The sequence below is a fragment of the Mytilus edulis genome, chromosome 7 (assembly GCF_963676685.1).
Source record: "Mytilus edulis chromosome 7, xbMytEdul2.2, whole genome shotgun sequence".
In the NCBI taxonomy this organism is placed as follows: Eukaryota; Metazoa; Mollusca; class Bivalvia; order Mytilida; family Mytilidae; genus Mytilus; species Mytilus edulis.
Window position 1 is genome coordinate 45666656 of NC_092350.1, and position 25566 is coordinate 45692221.

The window sequence follows — 25566 nt, forward strand, 5'->3', positions numbered from 1 at the left end:
TGTTCGTGTTATGTATTTTTTTGTATGGTAAACTGAGTTTATTGGAGAGGAATTGGTTGTATTTTATGGTGTTTTTTGGCAGAACTCAGGTAACCTCCGTAATTTAAGAAAAGTACATACTATACTATGGTATATATTATGTTGTAGTAAACTAATTTCTTCATTCTAACTGGAGGACTTCATGGACATGATGAACATTGCATATTGTAATCCAGTGGTTTTCGTTTGTTTATGTGTTACATATTTGTTTTTCGCTCATTTTTTATATAAATAAGGCCGTTTGTTTTCTCGTTTGAATTGTTTTACATTGTATTATCGGGGCCTATTATAGCTGACTATGCGGCATGGGCTTTGCTCATTGTTGAAGGCCGTACGGTGACCTATAGTTGTTAATGTCTGTGTCATTTTGGTCTTTTGTGGATAGTTGTCTCATTGACAATTATACCACATCTTTTTATATTGCATAAATATACAGTTTATGTCATAATTTAAATGTGTTAAAGATAATTTCATATGATTATTCTGTGATAGATTAATTTCAAAAAAATCTTTATTTTAAACGTAGGACTTCGTGGGCATACTTTCATGACAGGGGTACCTTAGGTCACCACAAAAAAAAAACCACCAACATATTTAACCATTTAACTCAAGTTAACTCAGTTCACATTATGAAATGTATCACATGACAGTATGCGATGTCCATCATGTTGTTCTTCTTCTTCTTCTTCTTCTTCTTCTTCTTCTTCTTCTTCTTCTTCTTCTTCTTCTTCTTCTCTTCTTCTTCTTCTTCTTCTTCTTCTTCTTCTTCTTCTTCTTCTTCTTCTTCTTCTTCTTCTTCTTCTTCTTCTTCATCATCTTCTTCTTCTTCTTCTTCTTCTTCTTGTCACCGCATTATAGATATACTAGTTTTTTTAAATGCGTATTTTTTATAAATCAGTCTTTCATGACAAGGGTACCTGAGGTCACTTACCAAATACATGACATAAACTACTCAATTTCCATCATGTTAACGAATTCCTACATTTAGATTGAAGAAATTAGTTTATAATTATGTGACTTATATACGTTAGGATTATTTCTTTTATGTTTCCAAGTATCAGTGTAATTAGAAAGTAGAATAATGTATTTTTAGTTTATTTTATTTTTAGATCATATTATTACTACGCATAGGGGGCACTATTTGCACGATACCTTAAGTCCTACATAAGCGGACCTTTCTTCCACCTGCACATAGACATACAATATGTTACCATATGTCTCTGACCCTGATCACGAGATTTCCACACCAGTCTATATATTGACCTTTAAACTACCTGTCAAAAACTTATACAATTCCCGGTCAAATCCTGCGAAAATACGATTTTTATAAGAATCAGATTCTAATTAATTGAAACAGTAGATCTAAGTGTATAGGCCTGAAATGGTTATTCATGCATGCTCAGCGAGCATGACTACAAAAATTACAACCATAAAAATCGTGTGATGAAATGCAGCAAGTATTAAATTACATGGATAGCGTGTACATTGTTGTAATTTTTTATGCAAACAATATTACATAGCCGCGGCGCCTGTTCAAAATTAACGTAAAAAGCGATTTAGAACTAGTTCAGACAGAGTTCAAAAGGTTATCGGTGTTATTCGAGGTGTTATTATCATTTTTTTTAAATTGATCATTTTGTAGTTTAATCTTGTTAGTTTGGCGTTCGGTGGCAAACATGTCATGCATGTCAAGGACGACTATTAAACACTTCAGAAATAACATTATAAGCCTCAATTTCCATTTAGGTTTACCGTTATTCATAATACTAGCCTTTTGGTTACGTAGACAAATTCTTAATTTATTCTGGTATCAATCGTAACATACAATTCAAAAACTGTTAAATTTATATATTAAAGCAGAGACAAATATAAGAATAAGAATAAATTTATTTATTATTCCAATCAATGGCCCTTGATTGGCAGCATAACATGTACACATAAAACAATACATCATGATTTGTAACAGAAAAACATTTTTATATACTAAAATGAAACATTAAAAAATAGTTCAGACAGATGTTATTATCTTCATTCTATAAAAATCACATACATTTGATTCAAGGCAGGATCAGAACCATAAAATCATTACAATTATCATTGTTTTTACATACATTAATTAACATTTCGTCTAACATCTAGACATGTAATAATATAGCTCTCTAAATATTTAAGCACAGACAAATTTTCATTTAAGAATTGAACATGTTGAATGATTCTTTTTGTAACTTCATTGGGGTGTAAAAGCGTTGACCGAAGTACATTTTGTATGAAGCAGCGCTTCATTCTAAAAATGTGCGCACGGTCAATGCTTTTACAACCCTATGAAGTTACAAAAAGAAGCATTCAATACTTATAATTACATTTTTTTTAGCTATGATCATAAAAACACGAATTTTATATATATTTTTATTTTAATTCACCTCTGCACTTTATTGTGGGACCACGTGTTATCATGAATGAAAAGTTTTATTTAGTGATGCAATTGTTTAAGGAATAACATGTGATGTGCAGTTAGCCTATCAGAATAAAGTATTACAATGAAACATACATCTAATATAATTATTAGTAAGTAACCAAACAAATTTTGCTCATTTGAAAGATATATAAAATTAGGACAGATACAGTTTATCTCCTTGAAAATCTCCCTATCTTTTTTGTATATGTGTATGCTGGACAACTAGTTATAAAATGTTGTTCATCTTAAACCAGATTTCAGTAGAGTAGATTTCTTACAAATCCTTTGGTCTCTTTCTATATATAATTTTATACTGAGAAAATTTATGATAAAAGAGATGATTTTTCATTTCCTATAGTTAATTATCCATTTTTAGATGGTGACGTTCCATTGTCACCATCTTACGGTGTTTATATATCTCAACTTGTACGATTCGCTCGTGTATGTAACAATGTTTTAGATTCTAACGAGAGAAATTTATGTATTACTGAAAAATTATTACACCAGGGTTTTCGATATCACAAACTAGTCAAAACATTTACTAAATTTTATCATCGGTATAAGGACATCATTCGTAAATATAGCTCAACATGCAGACTTCTTATACGTTCAGGTAGTCACATCCAATTTTTTATGGAAATATTCTTTATAAAGCACAAAAATGTCAGTATTCACCTCAGAAACTAACAAAACCTTTAAATAGACTTATCAAGAAGGGATATAGTTACGATACTGTTGTCAGGTCACTAAAGATTGCTTATTTTGGCGTTAATATTGATTCACTTATAGGGTCTTTGCATCGGAACTAAACACATTTATTAAAAAAACAGTTGTTGGCATGACACGAGTTATGTTCTTCTCATATATGTTAGTGATGGTATGATACTAAACCCCTATCGGGAAGGATTGTGCCTGATATTCATATGATGAAATCATAATCTTTCAATCAGTTTAATTGAAGTCTGGAGCTGGCATGTCAGTTAACTGCTAGTAGTCTGTTGTTATTTATGTATTATTGTCATTTTGTTTATTTTCTTTGGTTACATCTTCTGACATCAGACTCGGACTTCTCTTGAATTGAATTTTAAATGTGCGTATTGTTATGCATTTACTTTTCTACATTGGCTAGAGGTATAGGGGGAGGGTTGAGATCTCATAAACATGTTTAACCCCGCCGCATTTTTGCGCCTGTCCCAAGTCAGGAGCCTCTGGCCTTTGTTAGTCTTGTATTTTTTTAATTTAAGTTTCTTGTGTACAATTCGGAAATTAGTATGGCGTTCATTATCACTGAACTAGTATATATATTTGTTTAGGGGCCAGCTGAAGGACGCCTCCGGGTGCGGGAATGTCTCGCTACATTGAAGACCTGTTAGTGACCTTCTGCTGTTGTTTTTTCTATGGTCGGGTTGTTGTCTCTTTGACACATTCCCCATTTCCATTCTCAATTTTATTAAGTGATTTTTTGTATAATTCCTCCTTTCCTTTCTTATATATAAAAAGTCCACTAGATATAAATTTTAAACCTAAATACTTATAATTGTTAAGTCATTCTATTGTATCTTTTTCTAAATAAAAATATTCTTTTTAAATTTTACCAGGTTTGTTAAATATAATAACTTTGGTTTTAGGTTTTAGATAGATTGACCTCTAAACACCATTTAGTAAAAAAATTGGATAAATCATCAAGTCGTTTATGAAGACCTGCCTTGGAACTAGAAAAAATAACAATATCATCTGCATACATGAGGCAGTCAATCCTGCAACCGTTTATATCAACAGCATCCGGGCTTTCCTTAAATGCACCCGGTTAATCATTTATAAAAATCTTGAAAAGGTTTGGACTTAAAACATCCCATTGCTTTACTCCAATTTGACGGAATAAAAATTAGGAGTAAGCACATCACCTATTTTAACACAAAATTCACTTTTATTGTACATGTCTCTCAGGATTGCATAAAAGTTACCACCTATATTATGTTTTAATAGCTTGTATTTTTAACCAGAATGAATGACTTTGTCAAACGCTTTTTTAAAAAGTTTCCCACCTTTCATACTGGTGTACTTATCCATTATAGTTTTTAATACAAACATGTGATCCGATGTCCTACTTTTACTTGAAAAAACAATCTGACATGGATTGATGATATTATTTGTTTCTAAATAATTATCAAGCCTTTTGTTTAGTATTGAATTGAATAGTTTTCCTATACACATATTAATTGCAATACCCCTGTAGTTTTCAGGTTTAGATGGATACTCAGCATTACAAATTGGACAAATATATGCTGATGACAATTTTTTGGGGTATATATATTCCTGAAGAAAATACAAGATTATATACATATGTCTCTGACTATGGCAATCTTTTTAAAAGTATTTACGAAATGGAATATTATTTCAAAAAAAATGTAGGGTTTTGTGGAACCCAGTGTCTTGTCTACTTTTAATATGAATCTAAAAAAATGTTTTAAGAACTTGAACTGCAGACTGTAATTTAGACTGGAAGAAAAACTACTGACTCTAGGTCCATATATACTAGGCCAAAAAAAGAAACGTTACATGCTTATAAGATCTTATAAGATCATTTAAACTTTTTATAACAAAAAATTGATAACAAAAATTTAATGGAATAGTTGCTCCCGCAGGGTCAAAAAAGACCTGTGACCTCCTGGCTTTTTAGAGGCGAATTCCGACCTGATGGCCTTCTAAAACGACCTGCGACCTGTAAAATTTGGAAAAAACGACCTCCGACTTCACCCACGTTAAAAACGACCTTGCCTTTTTGGGCGCGATGTTTTCCTTTGCGGTCCTTTGTCGCCATATCGGTTATCTGAAAGATCGGCAAAACGGCGCGTGGTTTATTGGTTCTCTGTCTCAGCCTATTTCCTCCGAGTTGTTTCTCAGAGAATTTTGTCGGAAATATACCCAGAACTAGGTCGGGAAGAGCAATCGGCTGGCGTCATGACCGATTAGTATGGTAGACCTGATAAAATACAATGCCCAAATCACATGACTGTTATTAAACATAAACTGCTGACTGTTGGTCCCACCAACCATGGTCAGCCATACTGTTTTTCTGGCCATTTGTTACACTTTTGTCTTCTTTATTATACTTCACTACACGCAGTAGAGAAGCATTACATGGTTAAGTATCCGTCCGTACTTCCATCTGTCCGCTGACCGTCCCATGGTGGTATCCAGATGAAAACTTGAGAACGTATCAAAGATTTATTTCATTTGTTCGCAATTGTTTAGCACTATAAATTACAAGTTATTATAAATTCGATTTTCATCTTAAATCAACATGCAGTTATCAAATAATCAATTTTGAACTTTTTGTGATCCTTTTTGTATCTTTAGTCGGTTAGAAGTCTTCGTTTCTTTTTAGAGCCTGATAAGCTATCAAATTGTCATGTTATGATAATTTTGTTTCTTAAAAAATGTTTTATGTCCCGACAACATTCGGTCTGTTTGTCCATCCGTTCGTTCGTCAGTTACACTTTGGTTTCCCTTAAGCGTTTAAGATGATTTCCTAAAAAGTTTCAAGTCGAATCTTCATGAAATTTTGTACCGTATTCTTTATTTGTCATGATATGGACTAACAACTGTGTAAAAATGGGGGAGTTCCATCGAAAATGGTAATAAGCGCCGAGCGGGACAATCTAATTAAAATGTTGATCTCTGATTACGTTATACTACATATGAGTATAACGTAATCAGAGATCAATATTTTAATTATATTGATGCGGGGCTGGACAGCTATTTTAATATCAAACAGCACAGAACATGTGGAGTTAACACAGCCAGTTTCCAATAGAGGATCTATTTTATTAGGGGAATTAGTAGCTATCAAGCTGGTAATAGATTTTCTTATAATTCCAAACAACAGAAAAAAAACCACTGAATCCATCAAAATTTTCTCAGACAGCCAATCAGCAATTGGAATTTTAATTTTAAATTGGAAATCATACAATTACTGCAAAACTATTCATGATATTAAATTCGGGATATTGGCACTAAAATCTGAAGGAAGCATTGTTTGCATTGAATGGACCCCTGGACACGCTGACATACAAGGTAATGAACTAGCATACCAACTAGCTAAGAAAGCAGAACAGGAGGCAGAAAAATACAAAGCATTCCAATATTTACAAAACAAGATATACAAATAGGAGCAAAAGACAGTGTTATGTTAAAATGGCAAAACCGATGGGACACCAGTGATAAAGGAAGAAGATATTATGCCTTTCAACAAAATGTTACACTTCCAAAAGACAATTCGTCAACTGAAATATATCGAATAACTACTAGTGTAAGAACAGGATATTGTAATTTAAACTCGTACAAATCAATGATATGCCCAGCACTCATCGACAAATGCACAGCTGTGGACAAATAGAAACAGTTGACCATTATCGAACATTATCTACTGGATTGTGAAAATTATGAGGAGGCTAGAGAAAAACTCCGCTCTGCACTCTACTTCATAACATCAAAACTAACACTTGAATCAGAAGTATTATTAGCAACAACATAAAATGATAATTACAAACATCACATAGAAGATATTCAACATTTGTTAGGGGTCTTTATTAAAGATACTGGAAGGTTCACAAAATAGGTAGTTTTAAAGGTTTTATAAGGGTTAATCATTTATTCATTTTTTATTTATTTTTGTTAATTAATTATTTAATTACTTATTTATTTATTTATTTTTTTCTCTGCAGTGCCACATTATTAATACAAATATACTAATGAGTTTTATACAATAGCGACATAAAATTACCAGGGTGATCGAAATTACAGAGAGATTATAGTGTCAAGTTGACACTTCTAAAGACTAAAGACTAAAGACCCAGGGTCAAAAATACTTATTTATGTATATACATAAATCGAATTCCGTATATAAAGAAATAATTCTGTTTATACATAAATAAGTATTTTTTTACCCAGATTCCGCGCCATAGTATTAAAAAAAGTCTTTTTACAGGGGCGGATCCAGCCATTTTAAAAAGGGAGGGTTCCCAACCCATGACAAAAAGGGGGGGGAGTCCAACTATATGACCCCATTCAAATGCATTGATCGTCCAAAAAAAAGTGGGTCCAACTCCCAGAACCCTCCCCCTGGATCTGCCACTGTTTTATTAAAGTGATTTATTTTATAAGTTTAAAAGGATGTCAAAACCTACATATTCTTGTAATATATGTCTCTGATTGCAACATGTTTTTTTTTTACTTCAAGAACAGTTTTACAAGATTAATGATGCACTTTTTTATAGCTGCATCTATCTGTCAAGGTGAAAAATATCACAATTATTTCCACGCATATTGGCATTGTTCATTGCCCTTTAAATAGAATAACACTTCCACATTTTACAACGCGCCAAATCTCATCGAATACTGGTTCTAATTACTGGTTTTCTCAAAATCTTCCACTAGGTGTCGTCATCGATTTCCTGTTTACAAGCTGTCAAAATCGAGAAAAATCACTTACAACTTATTTTACTTGGTATGCTCGTTTGGGTTAGTTCTAATTATAATGCGCAACCTTTAATCATTGACATGTTCATATTTTTTCTCATTTTTATAGAAATTGTAATCTGTCATTGTAGTAAAAAGCTGTGTACAAAATAGACATCCATGAGCAAATGAGGAGCTGATGAAGCTAATCATGGCACGAGTTAGTCCAAATAATTATGACATCTTGAAAGGCTATTATATTTGTTTGCTTTGATGCCTTACATCAACAGAAGGCGCCAAAGGAAAAGTTTTAAATAGCCTTCCAAGACGTCATAATTATTTGGACTAGGCATGAGTGTGCATCATGCATGGGCACAATCTGCATACATGTGTTAATTTTTTGGTAGAGTGGGGTGCTCATTTTCGCCATATCTTTCCATGTTTTCTACAGTTTATGTTCAAGTCTATATGTTTTTGAAGTATACTGATATTTCTATATGAAGATAACTTCAAATGCAAAATATTCTTAAGCTTAAAAAACAAGTTTGTTTGGAAATAATCATCTGAAAAGTTAGATTTAAGGGTGTTTGCAATTGCCTGATGTTTTGTCAATGGGGGACACATATTTTTGTATATCTATTTAAACCCAAATAACTGCAGCTTTAAACAATATTTTTCAAATCAACTTCTTTACAGATGACAATAGCTGACATTTTAAAGGTGTACAGAACTGAAATTTAGGGCAATCAGTAAAAAATTTACTAAGAAATACTTCTTTGAAATCGTGTTCTTTCATTTAGGAAATTGGCTGAAAATGGTTGTCTGTTTTTTGGTCCTTTGCGGTAAGTGCCGCAATTTTGCCGTAGTTTAAAAAATAATCATATTTGTTATAAAAATCTAAGTCACCGGCATATTTCTTCCATTTCAGCCATCTTTTGAGGTATTTACACCTCAAAATAGTAAAACGGCGAAATTGTGTCCCCGGCAAATATGCGCATCCCACTCTAAACATTTTGTACTTGGCGATCACAATACTTGTTTATAATTCCATTTTTTTCTTCCATATCATACTAGTTAGATTTGCACATATTTTATATTGTGATTTTGCATAACATTAATTTTGTATGATGACAATTTGTAATGGAATTATAGTTATTTTGTACCATTGCAAATTGTACCAATCCACCTTTAATATAGATATTTGTCCCCCATAATTTACTGGATTTCACACAGGTTCCTGTAAAAGTTTGATCGACACAAAAAGACACAATGAACAGATCTGAGAGTACTTGCAGTTATCTGACAGCTAGTTCAAAGCCACTAACACTAGTATTTTCAGTCCTAACTTTCTTAAGAAAAAAATTAAAAATCTTAGAGTACTGTCAAAAAAAATGTAAAATGGCCCTAGCCTGCAGTTCAGTGGTACACAACTAAGATTTAAAAAAGTATTGTAGTTGTTTTAAATGACAGAATTCAGTTGAATTTTAGATAACTTACTATCAATTTTAATCGAATGTTTAGATTTAGAAGATGCAGATTTCTTCCCTGGTCCAAATTGAACGCTAAGCTAAGGAAACAAAATTATATTGAACAACAATTGATTTCAATATTGTCAACCTTTCTACATGTTCTAGCTGCTCTTTTTTTCATTTTTTATATGAAGACTATCAAAAGATACACCCTCCCTAAAAAAAAACAAGGGCCGTCTTTCCCCTCAGAGCTATTCATATGTTTGATTTTTATATTATATTTAAATTGAATTTTTTGTTTCACAAAATCAAAAGTTGAAAGATATCCACTGAATATTAAAAAAGTTATTGAAGGTAGAATTAGTCCGACCAGAGATTTTAAGGTCCCTTCAGGTCTTTTCATTTCTCCGTTCAGGTCCAACTTTTGGGCATCAAAAATTTGTTTTTAATTTAAAACATTTGAATTTTAATGAAATATTGATATTTACAATTAATAAAATTCCAACTTGAAGAAATTCCATCCAATAACAAAAAAGTAATTGCAATTTGAATAATTTTAGTCGTATACTTTCAGGTCTTTTTAGGTCCACTTTCAGGTCTTTAGTGTAACCTGTAAAAAGTATATATTAATTTAAAATCACAATATGTAGCTGATTTTCCTAGGTGTTTTTTCTAACTGAGTACATGTAGCTACCCACTATTCATACTAAGAACGCTGACCTAGAATAGAGCACCCTAGAAACATCTGTACAGCTAGATAAAAAAGCGTCTTCTAGCAATAAAGAATTAGGGAAAACAGCTTCAAAAATCATCGAAAGATCAAATTGGAAAATTCATAGAGAAATCATAATACTAACTGTAGAAATATTTTAACATTGTTAAACTAAATTCTTAACACTAATGATTAACAATAACCCACTCATATAATGGTTGCCATTACAGGAAAATGGTAATTAAATTAAAGTATCTTTTAAGACTGGCTTAAACAATACATTGTTACCAAACTTTTCAACAGTATGATGTAGATATTCTAAATGCAGGAAATAGAAAATTTGAAAGAATCTATACTCTTATTGCATTTTATCTTCATTTTAATATTTCATTGTTACTTTAACGAATAATAACAATACATTATGTCCTGGTTTTCAACAGCTTGATTCAAATCTTGACTTTTAAATAAATGCAGGAAATTGAAAGTTTGAAGGACATGAAGGATCATTTGTGACTACTGTCTTTTGTCTTTACTTCAATATTTTATTCCAGTTGATCACTTCCCATGTAGAATTTCTATAACTGTAAGAAAAGAGATTATTTGTAAAAAAATTTAACCCTCATACTTTCAGCATTAACTACATGTACATGTAATACATTGTTTTTTTATTTTTATGTTGAAAAGATTTCTAGAATGCTAGATGCACTCTTTATTTAATTCGTCATGACATGCATGATATGGCATTTATGATTTATTACCATCCCCAACTAAATTTGTTGTTTTTTTAAAGAAAAAATAATACATGTACACAGTGTCACTTATGACATGGTAATTTAAGGTGGTACCTAACACCTGAACTAAATTTAATTTGGCTGGTTTAATTTTCTTAAAATTTTGACAAAGTATTTATTTTGACCCTTTGACAAAAATATAAAAAAATCAGAAAAATTGAACCAACCGTTTAATCAGAAAAATTACGCTGGTTATATAGCAGTTTGACAAACACTTAATCATTGAGAAGCTTAATATTCCCTTAAAACGTTCTGCTGATTTACAGAGTTATCTTTCTGTAGTGTTAGGTACCACCTTAATCCCAAAATTTCAAGAGAACCGTCAACACTATCATGAACATGATGAACAGGACCAAAAAGATAAATATGATAATAAAACATTACAAACAAGGGACTATTTTGTATCTGAAATAATTTTTAATTCTGGAAAATTTGATTTGAAATTTGTAATGAAAACTTGCCAAACGAAATTGGTGTTTGCATGGCTAATTAAGGTTCTTCATTTCTTTATATACAGAAAAACTGGTTGATGATTACTTTCTAACCCATGTCATGCATGTATTGCTAATAATTAAAATTCATTTTTTTTAAAATTTTGTATTAATTTTTCAAGGTTCAGTTACTTTCACTGATATTTCAGTATGAGCTGATCATGATCACTATACACCCCATCCCCCTTAGGCATCATGGTCATGAATGCATGGCTAACCCCCTTTAACTAGGTTAGTTTTCATAATACATTTCTTAATAATTTTCCAAAATTCGTCCTTGTTTACAGAGAAAACTGAAGAAATTCTACCAAACAGGGGGAATGATCTCAGGTTACCTAGAAGGTTCAGCACTTTTTGGTACACTTTTGACACCTGTCATATTATTCTTGTCAAAATGATACATTTATTATGCAAGTTAAAACAACATGCCCAAATGTATGTGCTGTTTCCAAATTATTGATCATCTTTTTACCCCCCTAGATCGACATGATTTATTGTAATTCTTACTCATGTTATTACCTATGTCTTTATCATAACTATCCCAATTTTAACTTTTTATGGCCCACCCACCTACGATAGGAGGGGCATTATGTTTCCTGGTCTGCATCCATTCGTCCATCTGTTCTTTCGTTTGTCCGTCTGTCTCGTTTCAGGTTAAAGTTTCAGGTTTAGGTAGTTTTTGATGAAGTTTAAGTTCAATTAACTTGAAATTTAGTACACATGTTTACTATGCTATGATCTTTCTAATTTTAATGCCAAATTAGAGTTTTGACCCCAATTTCACATTCCACTGAACTTAGAAAATGATAATGCAAGTGGGGCATCCATGTACTATGGACACATTATTGTTTATTGAAGAAATAATCCTTTCTTGACACATATTTGGTAAAGTCTTAGTTAGTTTTTAAAATCAAAAGTAACTTCATATGCCATTCTTACCATCTCATAAGTTAATAAAAATACATCTCAGTCCCCTCCCTCTATTCCCTCTTTTCCCTTTAAATTATATGGTCCTTGTTTTATATTTTAGGCCGGATAAAAATATATGTGTGGTTCCAGTAACCCTACCTTCCCTACTTTTTCGCCTCAAAAATAGCCTACCCTAAAGATTTTATTGTCTTTTTTCATTAAGCACTGTTAAAGTCAGAATGTTGCTCCCATAGACTAAATGTAAAAAAAACATAAAATAAAAAAAAATCCCTACTTACCTACCCAAACTTTTTTTCAGATGTAACTGGAACCACACATACGTTTTTATTTGGCCTTAACCAAATATGTGCAAAACAATTGGTTTGATGCTAGTTAAAAGCTCAACAACCATTTAGTTTTGTGTGTCCTTCAAGGTCATGTTTTCAGTCTGTACTTCCCTTCATCCATCTCTTTGTTCCTCTTCCCCACTGCATGTAAAAGTTTTTGTTCAAGGTAGTTTTTGATTAAGTTAAAGTACAATCGACTTGAAACTTGTTCCTTATGATATGCGGTGCATTATGTTTGCACGCAGTACCATTACATTTGCGTGCTAAAATCATTACGTTTGCACGCAGCTTTTGATTACATATTTGCGTGCATTTTTTTGACAGGTAAACTGAGGTAAAGTCAGGCAAAATACAGGTTGCAATATTATTTATTTATTATTGTACTCAGGTAAATTAATCAATGAGTGATAGATTTCTCTTGGAAGAAATTTAAAGGTCCCATCAAATAAACTATACAGAGAACAATACCTGTTGTATTTGTTCAATGGGACAACAGAACTTACAAAAGTTTAAATGGACAGGTAACTTGCAGGTGAATCTATGGAAAACTATGATAGGGTTCGCAATAATTTGTTCAATTATTTACAAGTATCAGTACCCTTTCTATTAGTCTAAGTCTCCTAAGGCACCTATTCTGAAAGAATTCAATCAGTATTTTTTTTATGGAAAATACAGGTAATAATACTTATTTATTTATTAATTTTTTCAATTATTTACAAGTATCAGTACCCCTTCCATTAGTCAAAGTCTCATGACATGCATGAGGCAGGGGGAAAAAAAGAGATAAAGCTGGATATTTTTTTTGATTTTCAAATACAATTCAACAAGTCAAAGGTGTATGCTAAATTTTAAGAAAATCTGTGACATAGCCCATTTATTGTAACTTGACCTTAAGCTTTAATGGAGTTTATACCTGGTTTTAGAATTCAATATGAACAATATATAATTTGAATCAATAAACTGTTTTCAAAATTAATAATTGATAGTCATATCCATTATGAAAATACCAAAAAAATATAGTCATTTATAATTTGATATAATATTTATTTATATTTTTACCTGAGATTACCTGTAAAATGAATGCGAGCAAATGTAATCAAAAGCTGCACGCAAACGTAAAACATGTTAATCCCCAAATGCGTGCTCACGTAGTGCGCCCATGATATGACCTTTCTAATTTTAATGCCAAATTAGAGTTTTTACCCCAATTTCCACTGATCATAGAAACTGATTGTGTGATTGATTTTGGCATCCATGTACATTTACTTTGGGACACATTCTTGTTACTAAGGATTTTAATGTTTATAGAGCTTGATCCTTTTGATATACATGTACTAGTATATATATTATATACAAGTGACTAGACAATGCCATATGTCTTTCAATTATTTATTTCAAAGCTACATTAATTATTGTAGGTTGCATTCTACATGACACAATTTTATATATACAAAAGAAATATGTATAATCTGCTTCTTGATTTGGAATGATATACATGATATATATTGCTATTGACCTGTTTAAAGGTGTACAGATAGAACTCTCATTTTGATAAGGTGTAAATGATAAATTATGCATTATGTAATTATCATGATTAAACAGTTATTCCCAGCTTTGTACACCATGTTCACAATGGATTACAAATTTATAGTTTATAAAATCAATATAGACATTAGATGGTTGATTTAAGATTTCGCACTTTGTCATTTTATGTAGGGTTGTAGTGGTAAAATAAATTTACATGATGTTTTTTTTGTGGCATGTACACACAAATAAATAGGAAATAAGCTGAAGGAAAATAAATACTAATAAATGTTTGGATTTAAAATTATTTTTTATTAATTGTAGCCAGGAAGGAAACACTTACGATAGTTATGATAAAATGTCTATACCAAGTTAGGAATATGACAGTTATTTTCTAGGGGTTGATATGATAGCTTTAAGTTTTAATAGTGTTTACGGACTTCCCCCTTTTAGTTATTACATTTTTAATGATCTATATACATGTATGTATGACATAACTGGGATTTTTAATTATTTGAGACAATCTATTAACTAAATTAGATTCATTTATATTTCAGTGAATGAAGACCACAAAGTATGCCTCGTCATGGTAGCACTGGTGACGCGGGTGGCAAAAATTCTGTAAATGGTAAGTTGTCTTTAAAAGCTAATGCAGATTTAGGGGGTGGGGATGGGGATGGGGGTGGGTTTGTCTGGTGCATTTTTGTTGGCTGATTATATAGGGAAGCACTGAAGCATGGCTGGAGTAGCCCCTCTCTTACACAGTCAGTTCCGAGATTTTTAACTGGATTTTTGTGACAAAAATATTGGTTATTGATTTGGGTAAGTATGACAGGCAGCCGGTGGGGCAGTCGGATTGGCGGCAGCCAAATGTTGTCCGTACTCATGAACCGTTCAGCGAAAGCTTTTAAAATTTTAATATGTTGTTACTGACAACAAAATAGAAGTCAAGTTCAATAATGACGATTTTGACTTTTACGGTTCTGGAGTTATGGTTCTTGAAAGATTGAAAAATGGCATAGTCAGTCCTGTCCATGCAGTAACTCATGAACCGTTCATCCAAATCTTTTAAGATTTAACATGTTGTTACTGACAACAAAACAGAGGTCAAGTTCAATAATGTCGATTTTGACTTTTACAATTCTGGAGTTATGATTCTTGAAAGATTGAAAAATGGCGTTTCCAGTACTGTCTGTGCATTAATTTAAACATATTTATTTATAGTGAATTTTCATCCTAGCACGTGAATCAAACCAGGAACCTTTGTTCAAATATGTTGTTACTGATGACAAAATTAAGGTCAAGTTTAATAATGGGAGATTTTCACTTTTTCTATTCAGGAGTTATGGTTCTTGAAAGATTGAAAAATTGTGTTACCAGTTATGTTGTTGCATTTACTCATTAACCAAGCAACCAAAGCTTTTCATATTTTAATATGTTGTTACTGATGACAAAATGGATGTCAAGTTTGATATTGATGAATTTCACTTAAACCGTGCATCCAATATGGTTCTTGTGATATTGAAAAATGTCAGGACACGAATAAATATTAATAAATCCGGTTTGCTGTCGCTCTGATAGCCTCTTGTTATTGAATAAGGTATACGAAATATTTTGGCAGTTCTTATTTTGGCAAATTCAAAACTAATATTAATACCTTTGCATGTACACTTTTGAATTGGTGGAAATTATTTTTGCGATTTTCTTATATCCACGAAAACAAGCAAAAATTTACATCTTGCCAAAATAACCCGCTATACGGTATTCAGTTCTCAATCTGATTTAATGGTAAATTTAAAATGCATGATAAAGGGGAGAAATGAGGATATTCAAATTATTTTAATAACCTCTTGGTGAATTACATGTTCTCTTATGTATTATTATCTCTTTATGATAACTTGAAAGGGGTTAAAATAATAACTTGAAAGGGGTTAAAATAAACACATTTTGTTTTCAGGCACCGGTGAAGACAACCATTCCCTAGAGTCAACTGTCGGTATACCACAGTCGATATCCTCACCTGTATTTTCTCCTACCAGAACAAGAGCTAGTGTAAGTGTATGTTATAAATAGTAATAAGTCCACTTAATCATTTCTCTTAGCAGGATAAAAAATAGTGTCAGTACGTAATTAGTATGGAGTTACATGTAGTTCCCTTTTTCACCATTGTCTTGTGACATAGAAAGTATAACATTATTTATCTTCAATATTGAAGAATTGCCTCAGTGGTTGAGCAGTATGATAATGTATATCATACATGAAATTTTCGTTTCTGTTCTCTAACTTTTGTTTGCCTCAACAAAATACTGTATAGCGGGTTATTTTCGCAGGTGAAAATTTCACGATATTTACTGAATAAATTATACGGAATATTTTGATGGATATTATATTGGCGGATTCAAAACTTTTATCACTACGTTTGTGTGTACACTTTTATTTGGCGGAAATTATTTAGGTGATTTTGTTCTACCCTGCGAAACTAACCCGCTATAAGGTAATTTGACACTTATATACAATGCTTATTACCAGAATACACAGATCAAGTTGGAAAGAGTAATTTCAGTAAGGGCCATATTTGACCCCTATTATAAAGTTCAATGTAACAATATGAAAAATGTTTCGACTTTAAGACATGTGAAAAAGGTAAACAGAACTATTTCTGTCCCAAGTTTTATTCTAAAACTTTAATTTTTACATCCAAATAGGTCTAGATAAGAGATTTTGGCAAAATTTGACAAAATGGGTTGAATTTCAACCACATTAATTTAGGACCAGGAAACATGGAGCGCAGGCATCAACAAACTTAATATTCAAGTTAGACATTTAAAATGTCTTTACAAACATTGTTTTAAAAGTTCTTTTGATGTCAACGTATGCGCTCTGTTTCCTGACTATTAATCGATGGAAATTTACCAATTTTTGGAAAATGACGCAGTCATTGTTCCATAACTGCCGACCTGAACTTCATTACATTTCTCTGCCTACCGCGCTTGGTTTCGTATTTACTATTTTCCATACAAACTGGAATCTGCTTGTGTTATCATTATGCATGATCATTGTGTAGTTATCAGCCAGGAACCAGTTTACACTCGGTTTCATATTTACTATATACAAACTAACTGGTTTCTGCTTGTATTCCACTACACTCGAACAAAGTGTTGTAGTTTGACGGGAACCAGTTTAGAATTTGTAAACTACAAAACGTAATCGGTTATTGTTCATTCCGTTTTGGTGTTTCATACCGACTTATATGGTTTGAATAAGCTTAAGACCCTTCAAACATTAATGTGATAGGTATATTAAAGACTGTTTTACAAAAGGATGGAACTGTTTTACTTTCAAAGTCGTACTATAGTGATATCTGTCATGTACGGATTTCCACTCTCACCGGTTATTTTCTTCTTTTACACGTGCTTTTGAAACTTCCTGTTTAAACATCGCAAGTTTCAAAATTGTTATTTGAGTGAATTAAACTTATTTTTACAATCATGAAGCGTTCCAGAATCATTTTCAAGCAGTTTCTTCTTCTCTTTGATGATGGAAAATAGGTTTTCTCAAGAAAATACCGCAAACGATCGCAGAGGAATTGAAACGTACAAGTCAAGTCGGCACCTGGTTAAATTGGCATCTAGTCAAATCGGCACCTATTTGAAGTCAATTTGGCATCCAATAATATTTGTTATAATATTTTCTATTCAATTAATTAATAACTGTTACCAAGTACATAGTGAATATGTTGTTTTGTATTTAGGTAAACAAGGAAACCAAAGTGAATATGTTGTTGTGTATAAAGGTAAACAACGAAGCCCTTACCCAACTGTTGTTCTAACAATTAGACAATTATTAAAATAAAATGGAAAACTATGAGTCCCTTTCAATAAATCAAACTTTCATGCCAAATAATTAGCAAATTTAAGGTGGGTTTTTTTCAGTAAAGTTTAAACAGCATTAAACCAAAAATCCCGTAAAATGCTCAACTGGTTAAAATAATGCATAAAAATATCCAATATCTCATGTATTAGTCCAAATAATTATGATGTCTGGCAAGGATATTTTATTTTTTTTCTGGGACACCTTCCTACGACGTTCGTAGGAAGGCGTCCCAGAAAATAATTAACATAGCCTTGCGGTCATAGGAAGGTGTCCCAGAATAAAATTAAAAAAGCCTTGCCAGACGTAATAATTATTTGGACTACTCATATATATTACATTAAAAATACACCAAAAAAGTCATTTAGTTGAGAAAAATAAATATATATACAAAATGTACATGAACACCCAAAAATGTGAAAGTTAGTATTTTAAAACTCTTTTTGCTTAAATACTGAAAAAATTCTGGCAACCCCTTTCTTATTTTTACTCTTTTTGCTTAAAATACTGTTAAAAATATATATTTAACATGGGTGACGAATTGACTATATCAGGTGTCGATTTAACCAGGTGCTGATTTGTCCAGGTGCCAATTTAACCAGGTGCTGGTTTGACTAGAATTCTTTGACAAATGTTTGAAATTACCTGAGTTTCATTAGACCTTTGATAACAGTAACAAAAAGATTATTTACTTAATATTTTGTGGGAGAAGGGGGTTCAGACTGTGGTATCAGGTCTGTTCGCGCCCAATACACTTTCGCACCCTACACGTTCGCACCCAAGGTCTGTTCGCACTCTACTCATTCGCGCCCAATTTTAATTCAAATTCAAGTTGAATAATTGGAAAATCATGATTGTTGTTTTAAATTGCTTTGGTGTAAATACTGAATGTATTTATAGCTTGGTATGAGTAAAACATTGAAGATTTTAAAGGAAAAACACAAAAGATAATTGTTTTTAACAGCTTGGTCCCTTTGATCTGAAACAACAAAGCAATAAAATATAGGAACCAAAATATAGCAATCCACTATTATAACCAAAACATGATAAAATTTATTCAACACACAGAAAAAACCTAGTCAGAATCTCACTTCATTTTGAAACAAGTCAATGAAACAAAGTTATAGCAATACATTAACCAAAACATGATTAAGAGTTATTCAACACAAAATAAAACGTTGACAAAATACCACTTTATTTAGAAAGGATTATTATTATTTTTAACAATACCCTATCCAAAACATGATTAAGATTTATTCAACACTTTATTTTGAGACAATGACAACAATTATACTTATAAGAAAACACTTGCTTACAGAGTTATTAAACACAAAACCAATTAAGATTGGGTGCGAACATGTAGGGTGTGAAAGTGAAAGGGGGCGAACATGAGTGGGCGCAAACGTGAATGGGGCGCGAACGGACCCGGATTCAGACTATGTACCAGTGAGAAATATACAAGCCTTTCTACGGTATTTATTTGTACAAATTCAGGTAGTCTTGACCTATTCATTTATCTTAAAAAAACAGCCAGTTGTCACCTTCACTTCACACACACACATATACAAGTATCAATTATATGCTTACGAGACATGTTGCATTGTTAAACTAATTAAGGTATGTGAAAATCAAGACTTGCATAAAAACTATCCCAATATTAGAGACAGTGGCGTCATTTTTCTTCAGAGCTTTCAGCTCTTTGATTATTGACATTTTCGTGGAAATCAAAATAAGTACAATTTGTGACGTCATAGGTTAAACACAGGAACGTGAATTTTCAACAAAAGGGCTTATTTCCGATCAAGTCACTAAGCTCTGATTCATTGTGATATTGGTCAATAACTCCTAATTTGAAATTTAAGCTAAAAAGGGAGGCTATTTTAGGACCGAACCTACTCCTTTAGTGGTGTCATTTCTGTCGTTCTAGGGTTATGTTCCTTTACAAAAGGAAAAATTACTGGATTTTTGTTTCCTTTCTCTAACTTTAGTTTGCCTCAACCAAATGTTATGAAACATATACACAATGCTTATTACCACAAAACTCAGATCAAGCACAAATTTTAGTAGCTTCACTCTTACAGTTCTTGAGTTATGTCCCTTTATAATGTTACATGCTAGCAGGGGCATCATCTGTAGCCCATGGACACATTCCTCATTAAGTTATATATGATTAAAGATACTTCATATTTCAGTACTTTACTGATCGAGGTACTTGGCTTTTTGCAGTCTACATTTACAGACAGTCTCATATAAATTATATTGACATGATAAATGCATTATCCATTGTGAATTGTTATAAAACTTGGATAGAAGCTAATCTTTGAGATCAAGAAAAAGCATCTGAAGAAAAAAGTTTAATTGAATTGAAAAAAATATTTTGTATTTTACTGATGAATGAATTAATTCATACAGTCACCATTATACTTTTACACTGAGATCAGCATTCGTAGGCAGAACATTTTTATTTTCAGATTTTCTTTACTTGGAGTTCTATACAGGAATGTTTAAAAGTATTATTTTTTTTGCTTACCATTGATTGGCGTGGCGTTACTTTGGAGTTGCATATGTTATTTTCTACTTTTCTGTTTGTTTGTTTTGTGCTCATTTAAATTATACCATTCACCTGTTTTATATATGGTATATATATGTAACATTAATCCATTTTAGATTATTTTGATTTATAACAACTTTTTGCTTTTGATTTAAAAACATACTTGCCAACCTCTGACAATGGGAAATCATGTCATGACATGACATGACATGATATGCCAAAAAGTGTGTGAAAACGGGTGACGCAGATGCGGACCTTTTAATATGAATGGGGTAATGTTCATAATTTCACATACAAATTTGTTAATATAAAAAATAATATATATTCTACTGTTAACTTTTATTGTAAAGCACCACCACTAGGTACATATTCAAAACAACTGCCAGTTTCAAGTTTAGTTACATTTATTTGATAGCCGCACACAATATAAATGTAAAATAGTCAAGTTCTGATCAGAATTCAGTGTTAATTTCTTTATATAAATTGAAAATGCTCTCCAACAGTAGGAATTGATATTTGACTGAATTCATGTAGCTTCATCAAGATTTGAAAGAATGTCATAATGTCTTTTTTTAGCAATGTAAAATGTCATCTATTATCTCTGCCATTGCTCCCATTGCTATTGCCTGGTAAAAACTGGGTAGTTCATCAGAAGATAGCTGGTACTATGAGAGCTGATCCAACAGTTCTATGATATTTTCATCCCCATGGCCTGTAGAAATCTGTTGGCTAGATTTGAAACTGAAATTGAAAAAGAAAAATGTTTTATAAATTTGATTTCCATTAGATAAACATGTTAAATGCTAATTCAAATAGCTACATTGTATATCTCCTCTCACATGTATTGTTTTTTATCATTGCATCATAGAATGCACAAATTATGCATTACTTGTCACTTGATCATTTAAACTCGAACTCAAAAATATAATTTATAAGTTTTGAATCTTGCCATACACATCGTTTTGGCTTAACAATCTGCCCTTTAGACGAAGGTACAGGCCCTTAAATTAAAAATTTATACCTGAAACAAGTTTCATTACATGTATAACATGTACAACAAATGTATTACTGTAAATTCAGAAATTATTGTGTACAATTATTATTGCAATTTTTCAAGAATGGACAATAAGGCTAGTTTAACTATCCTGATTTCGACTAAAAACTGCATACAGATCTATGTTTCAGTTATAGAAATGCAAGCTCTTATTTTTGCGATACCCATCCAATCGCATTATTTGCAATGGTAAAAACCTGGCAATAATTTTTGAATTGACAGTAACACTTATGAATAAAAGTCTAAAATATCAGGTTTGTTTTTATCGTGTTACAAATTAAGTAGATAAGTCTTCAAAGACTTTTCAGGTTTTTTTTCTAATTTAGCTTTTTTATTTCAGTCAGAGTCCAAGTTGTCTCAGGGGTCCCAAGATAAAACTGGTAACAGCTCATCTAAATTGTTAAAGAAAGAATCTTTGAAGGTAGATTACATGAATGTAGACTCATTATTCATGGAGTACTAATTTTTTATTTTCAGCGAGGTACAAAATACCTGCAGGATTAGATACAAACTTTGCAAAAACCTCACAGTCAAGTTTCAACGAAAATACAATTTTTCCTCAATCTTCTAAAAATTTATACTAAGAAAAATAAATAATCTACAAGAGACACTAACTGTCTTAAAAGACACAAAATTAGAAGTGAATTTATAGCGCACAACAATATTTATGTAGAATAGATTTAAAGAATCAAATACTGTAAAGCAACTTATTTTCGCGGATACTTTATTTTGCATTTAGCCCTTTCTAGCCTATTACGTGGCAATTTAATTTTCCCGATTCTCAAGTTTATTTGATGTACATGTAGTCAAGAAAGGAAAATCCAAGTTTTACAAATCATGTGGATTCATATAAGTGATATTTTTCTACTGGCGAAAATAAATCGCTCACAAAAATTAGTTGATTTACAGTATAAAGAAATATCAAAAATTTACCTGAACAATATTAATTGTATACATCCTTATTCTTTCTTCTATTGGTTAAATATTGTTTCATTTGTAGGTAAATCACATTCTCTCATACAGTGGATTCATTTATTTTCGTGGGTATCAATTTTTGTGGATTGCTGAAAACTTGCATTTTCGTGGATATTTTATTTCGTGGTTTTGTCAATCTCTGTTATAATACATGTACAAATCCTATTGAAAATATGTTATTCGGTGAACATTTGAATTTGTGATTCAACTCTACCCACAAAACCCACGAAAATTGGTATCCAACAAATAATAATGAATCTACAGTAGTAATGTTGAATGATCTGTTTGTCAATATCATGCATACAAATAATGTTGCCAAAATTCTTAGCATCTATTTTTGCTAATATTAAAAAGAAGATGTGATATGAGTGCCAATTAGACAGTCCTTAACAAGAGACCAAATGACACAGAAATTAACAGCTATAGGTCACTGTACACCCTCCAACAATAAGCAAAGATCATATCTGTAGAAGACCTTGAAATGACAAATGTTAAACAGCTCAAAATAGAAAACGATCTGGCTTATTATTTTTGTACAAAATAATGAAAGAAATACAAATATGTCCCACAGCAACAAATTCTGTCTCAAATTTTGCAATGATAAAATCTACATGAATATTTCTAAACTAATACTTATCATTTTTGTTAACTGTGCAAATGTAATAAAATATATATCATTTTATGTGTCCTACTATGCTATTTATAAAGGTGCAAAAGAAATACTATAGGAACCAAAAGAAACAAGCGACCAAAGAATTGCTGAGTACATTAAAAGATGCTTCTGTCATTGTGTTGGCTGATTGGCTTAAAGTCAGGGGGACATTAAAAGGTTGGACCAAATTATGGTGTGTGATTAAACCAGGTCTGCTTGTCTTGTACAAAAGTGAAAAACAAAAGGTAAGGAAAGACATGAAAGATTATTTTATAGTTGAGCAATAAAAGAGGGGTGGAAGGAACTTTTTCAGGACGTTGGTGTGATTTCCAATAAGACAACATACCACCAAAGATCAAATGATATAAAATCTAACAACTATTGGTCACTATACACTCTTAAATAATTAGCATAATAGAACCTTTAAATTGTATATTCCCCTCAGATTATATAATATCCCATGCATGGCATTTGGGCTATTCAATAAAAAGTAATGTTTCACTTGACTCTTACCTGCTTACAGTGAGGGCAATTTCTGGCCTCAAAATGTATGTCCTCTTCAGACAAAATACAGTCAATAGCCTATAAGAGATGTAACAAATCTGAAAATTTCAACAAAAATATAGTTTAGAAGTGTCATTTGTACTTGCAAAGTGAGGTATCTTTATTATGTGAATGTATTATTTAAATGACTTTTATATACTGTGGATTCATTATTGTTAGTTGGATACCAATTTTCATGGCTATTGGTGCCACAAATTCAAATGTTCAACGAATTAGCATATTTCCAATGGGCTTTGTATACAGAGATCGACAAACCCATGAAATCAAATATCCACGAAAATGGAAGTTTTCATCAATCCATAAAAATTGATATCCACGAAAATAAATGAATCCACTGTAGTTTTCTTATTCTATTTCAGAGTAGTCACTGGGTTGGTACTGTACTGCTGAATACGTGTAGACTGATAGAGAGGCCGTCAAAGAAAGATGGATTCTGTTTTAAATTATTTCATCCTCTGGATCAATCGATTTGGGCTACTAAGGTGCAGTGTTATAAAACTATAGTGGCCTGTCAAGACTATTTCGGGTTTTCGCCCTTCATATTCTTTAGGGCCAAAATACGAAATCGTGAAGTCAAAAAGGCGAAGTCGAAAAGGGGAAGTTCAAAAGGCAAAATATTTGTTCTTTCCGATTTCGCATTTGCCTCTTCTTGATTTCGCTTTATATGTTTTCGCGATATACAAGTTATTATAACACAACATTTTAAATATGATTGGAGACAAAACTACAGAGTATAAGTCATTCAAATGATTGTCATATAAATTTCTTATCTGTGGTTTACTTTAAATATTTTCTATTATGACTAAAAGTATTATCGAAACAACTACATAGAGAGCTAAGAATTTTGTTTATAACATTTCCTTTTATGATTTTAATGTGCTACAGCACTTTATAAAAACATAATTAGATGTAAACTTAGTATTACAAATTCTTCCTGTAAAATATGCATTTTCCGATTATCATCATTATTTGTTTATTTTCAGGGACCAAAAGGGGAGACAATAGGTGCAATAGTTCAACCACTGCCATATTCCTACTTGATATGTAGGGCTTTGTCTGAAGCAGCAGGTAAAGGTTAACAATTGGTGCTATAGTACAATCTTTGTGTTATATTTATTTGTGATGCATTGGGCTTTGTCTGAGTTTATTTTTAAAGGTTTATGTGGTATAGTAAAAACTACAATCCTATTCATTGTAAAATTGATATGCATATGTTTTCATTTTCATGGTTCATTGGTCAATGTTTAGATTTCTCGATTGTCTGTTTCTTAGAAATATAAGCAAAAAGTCAACTATATTAAGTGTATTGAATGATTGTATAAAAGGTGTACATGTCTACCTGGCATGGTTCATCTGACCTTGATCTCATTTTCATGGTTCATTGGTAAATGTTTAGTTTTCTTGGTTAAGTCTGTTTCTTACAAAATATAACAATAGGTGAAATATATTTAGTGTATTGAAATTGAATGTTTGTAAGGTGTACATGTATTTCTCAATTGGTTTATCTGACCTTGAAATAGACTCTTTTGATCATGATAAGTTTATGTGATAGTTGTAGTAAAGCTCATATTAAGGACTATCAACATTATATCAATGGTTAGTATGGAAGGCGAGACATTTCAGCGAGTGCAATCTTGTTGAGCCTTGTGTAAGGGGAGATAACTGTTTCTATTTAATTACCTCTAAAATTGAGCATGGAAATG

At 31.7% G+C, this 25566-nt stretch overlaps 1 protein-coding gene across 3 annotated transcripts in view; it reads left to right on the forward strand.

Annotated features, from left to right (window-relative positions):
- Window positions 1-7893: 7893 nt before the first annotated feature.
- Window positions 7894-25566, forward strand: part of LOC139481590 (oxysterol-binding protein-related protein 8-like) — a 52164-nt gene continuing 34491 nt past the window's right edge. Inside the window, exons 1-8 of one of the 3 annotated variants that reach the window (XM_071265023.1) lie at window positions 7894-8003; window positions 14755-14825; window positions 16155-16249; window positions 20539-20577; window positions 22013-22093; window positions 23356-23544; window positions 24223-24345; window positions 24847-24931. In XM_071265023.1, coding sequence (XP_071121124.1) covers window positions 14774-14825; window positions 16155-16249; window positions 20539-20577; window positions 22013-22093; window positions 23356-23544; window positions 24223-24345; window positions 24847-24931 — 664 coding nt within the window. In that variant the 5' untranslated portion in view covers window positions 7894-8003; window positions 14755-14773. Of the gene's footprint in view, window positions 8018-14754; window positions 14826-16154; window positions 16250-20538; window positions 20578-22012; window positions 22094-23355; window positions 23545-24222; window positions 24346-24846; window positions 24932-25566 lie in introns of all 3 variants that reach the window. The other 2 variants (XM_071265024.1, XM_071265025.1) reach the window with 2 other exon arrangements.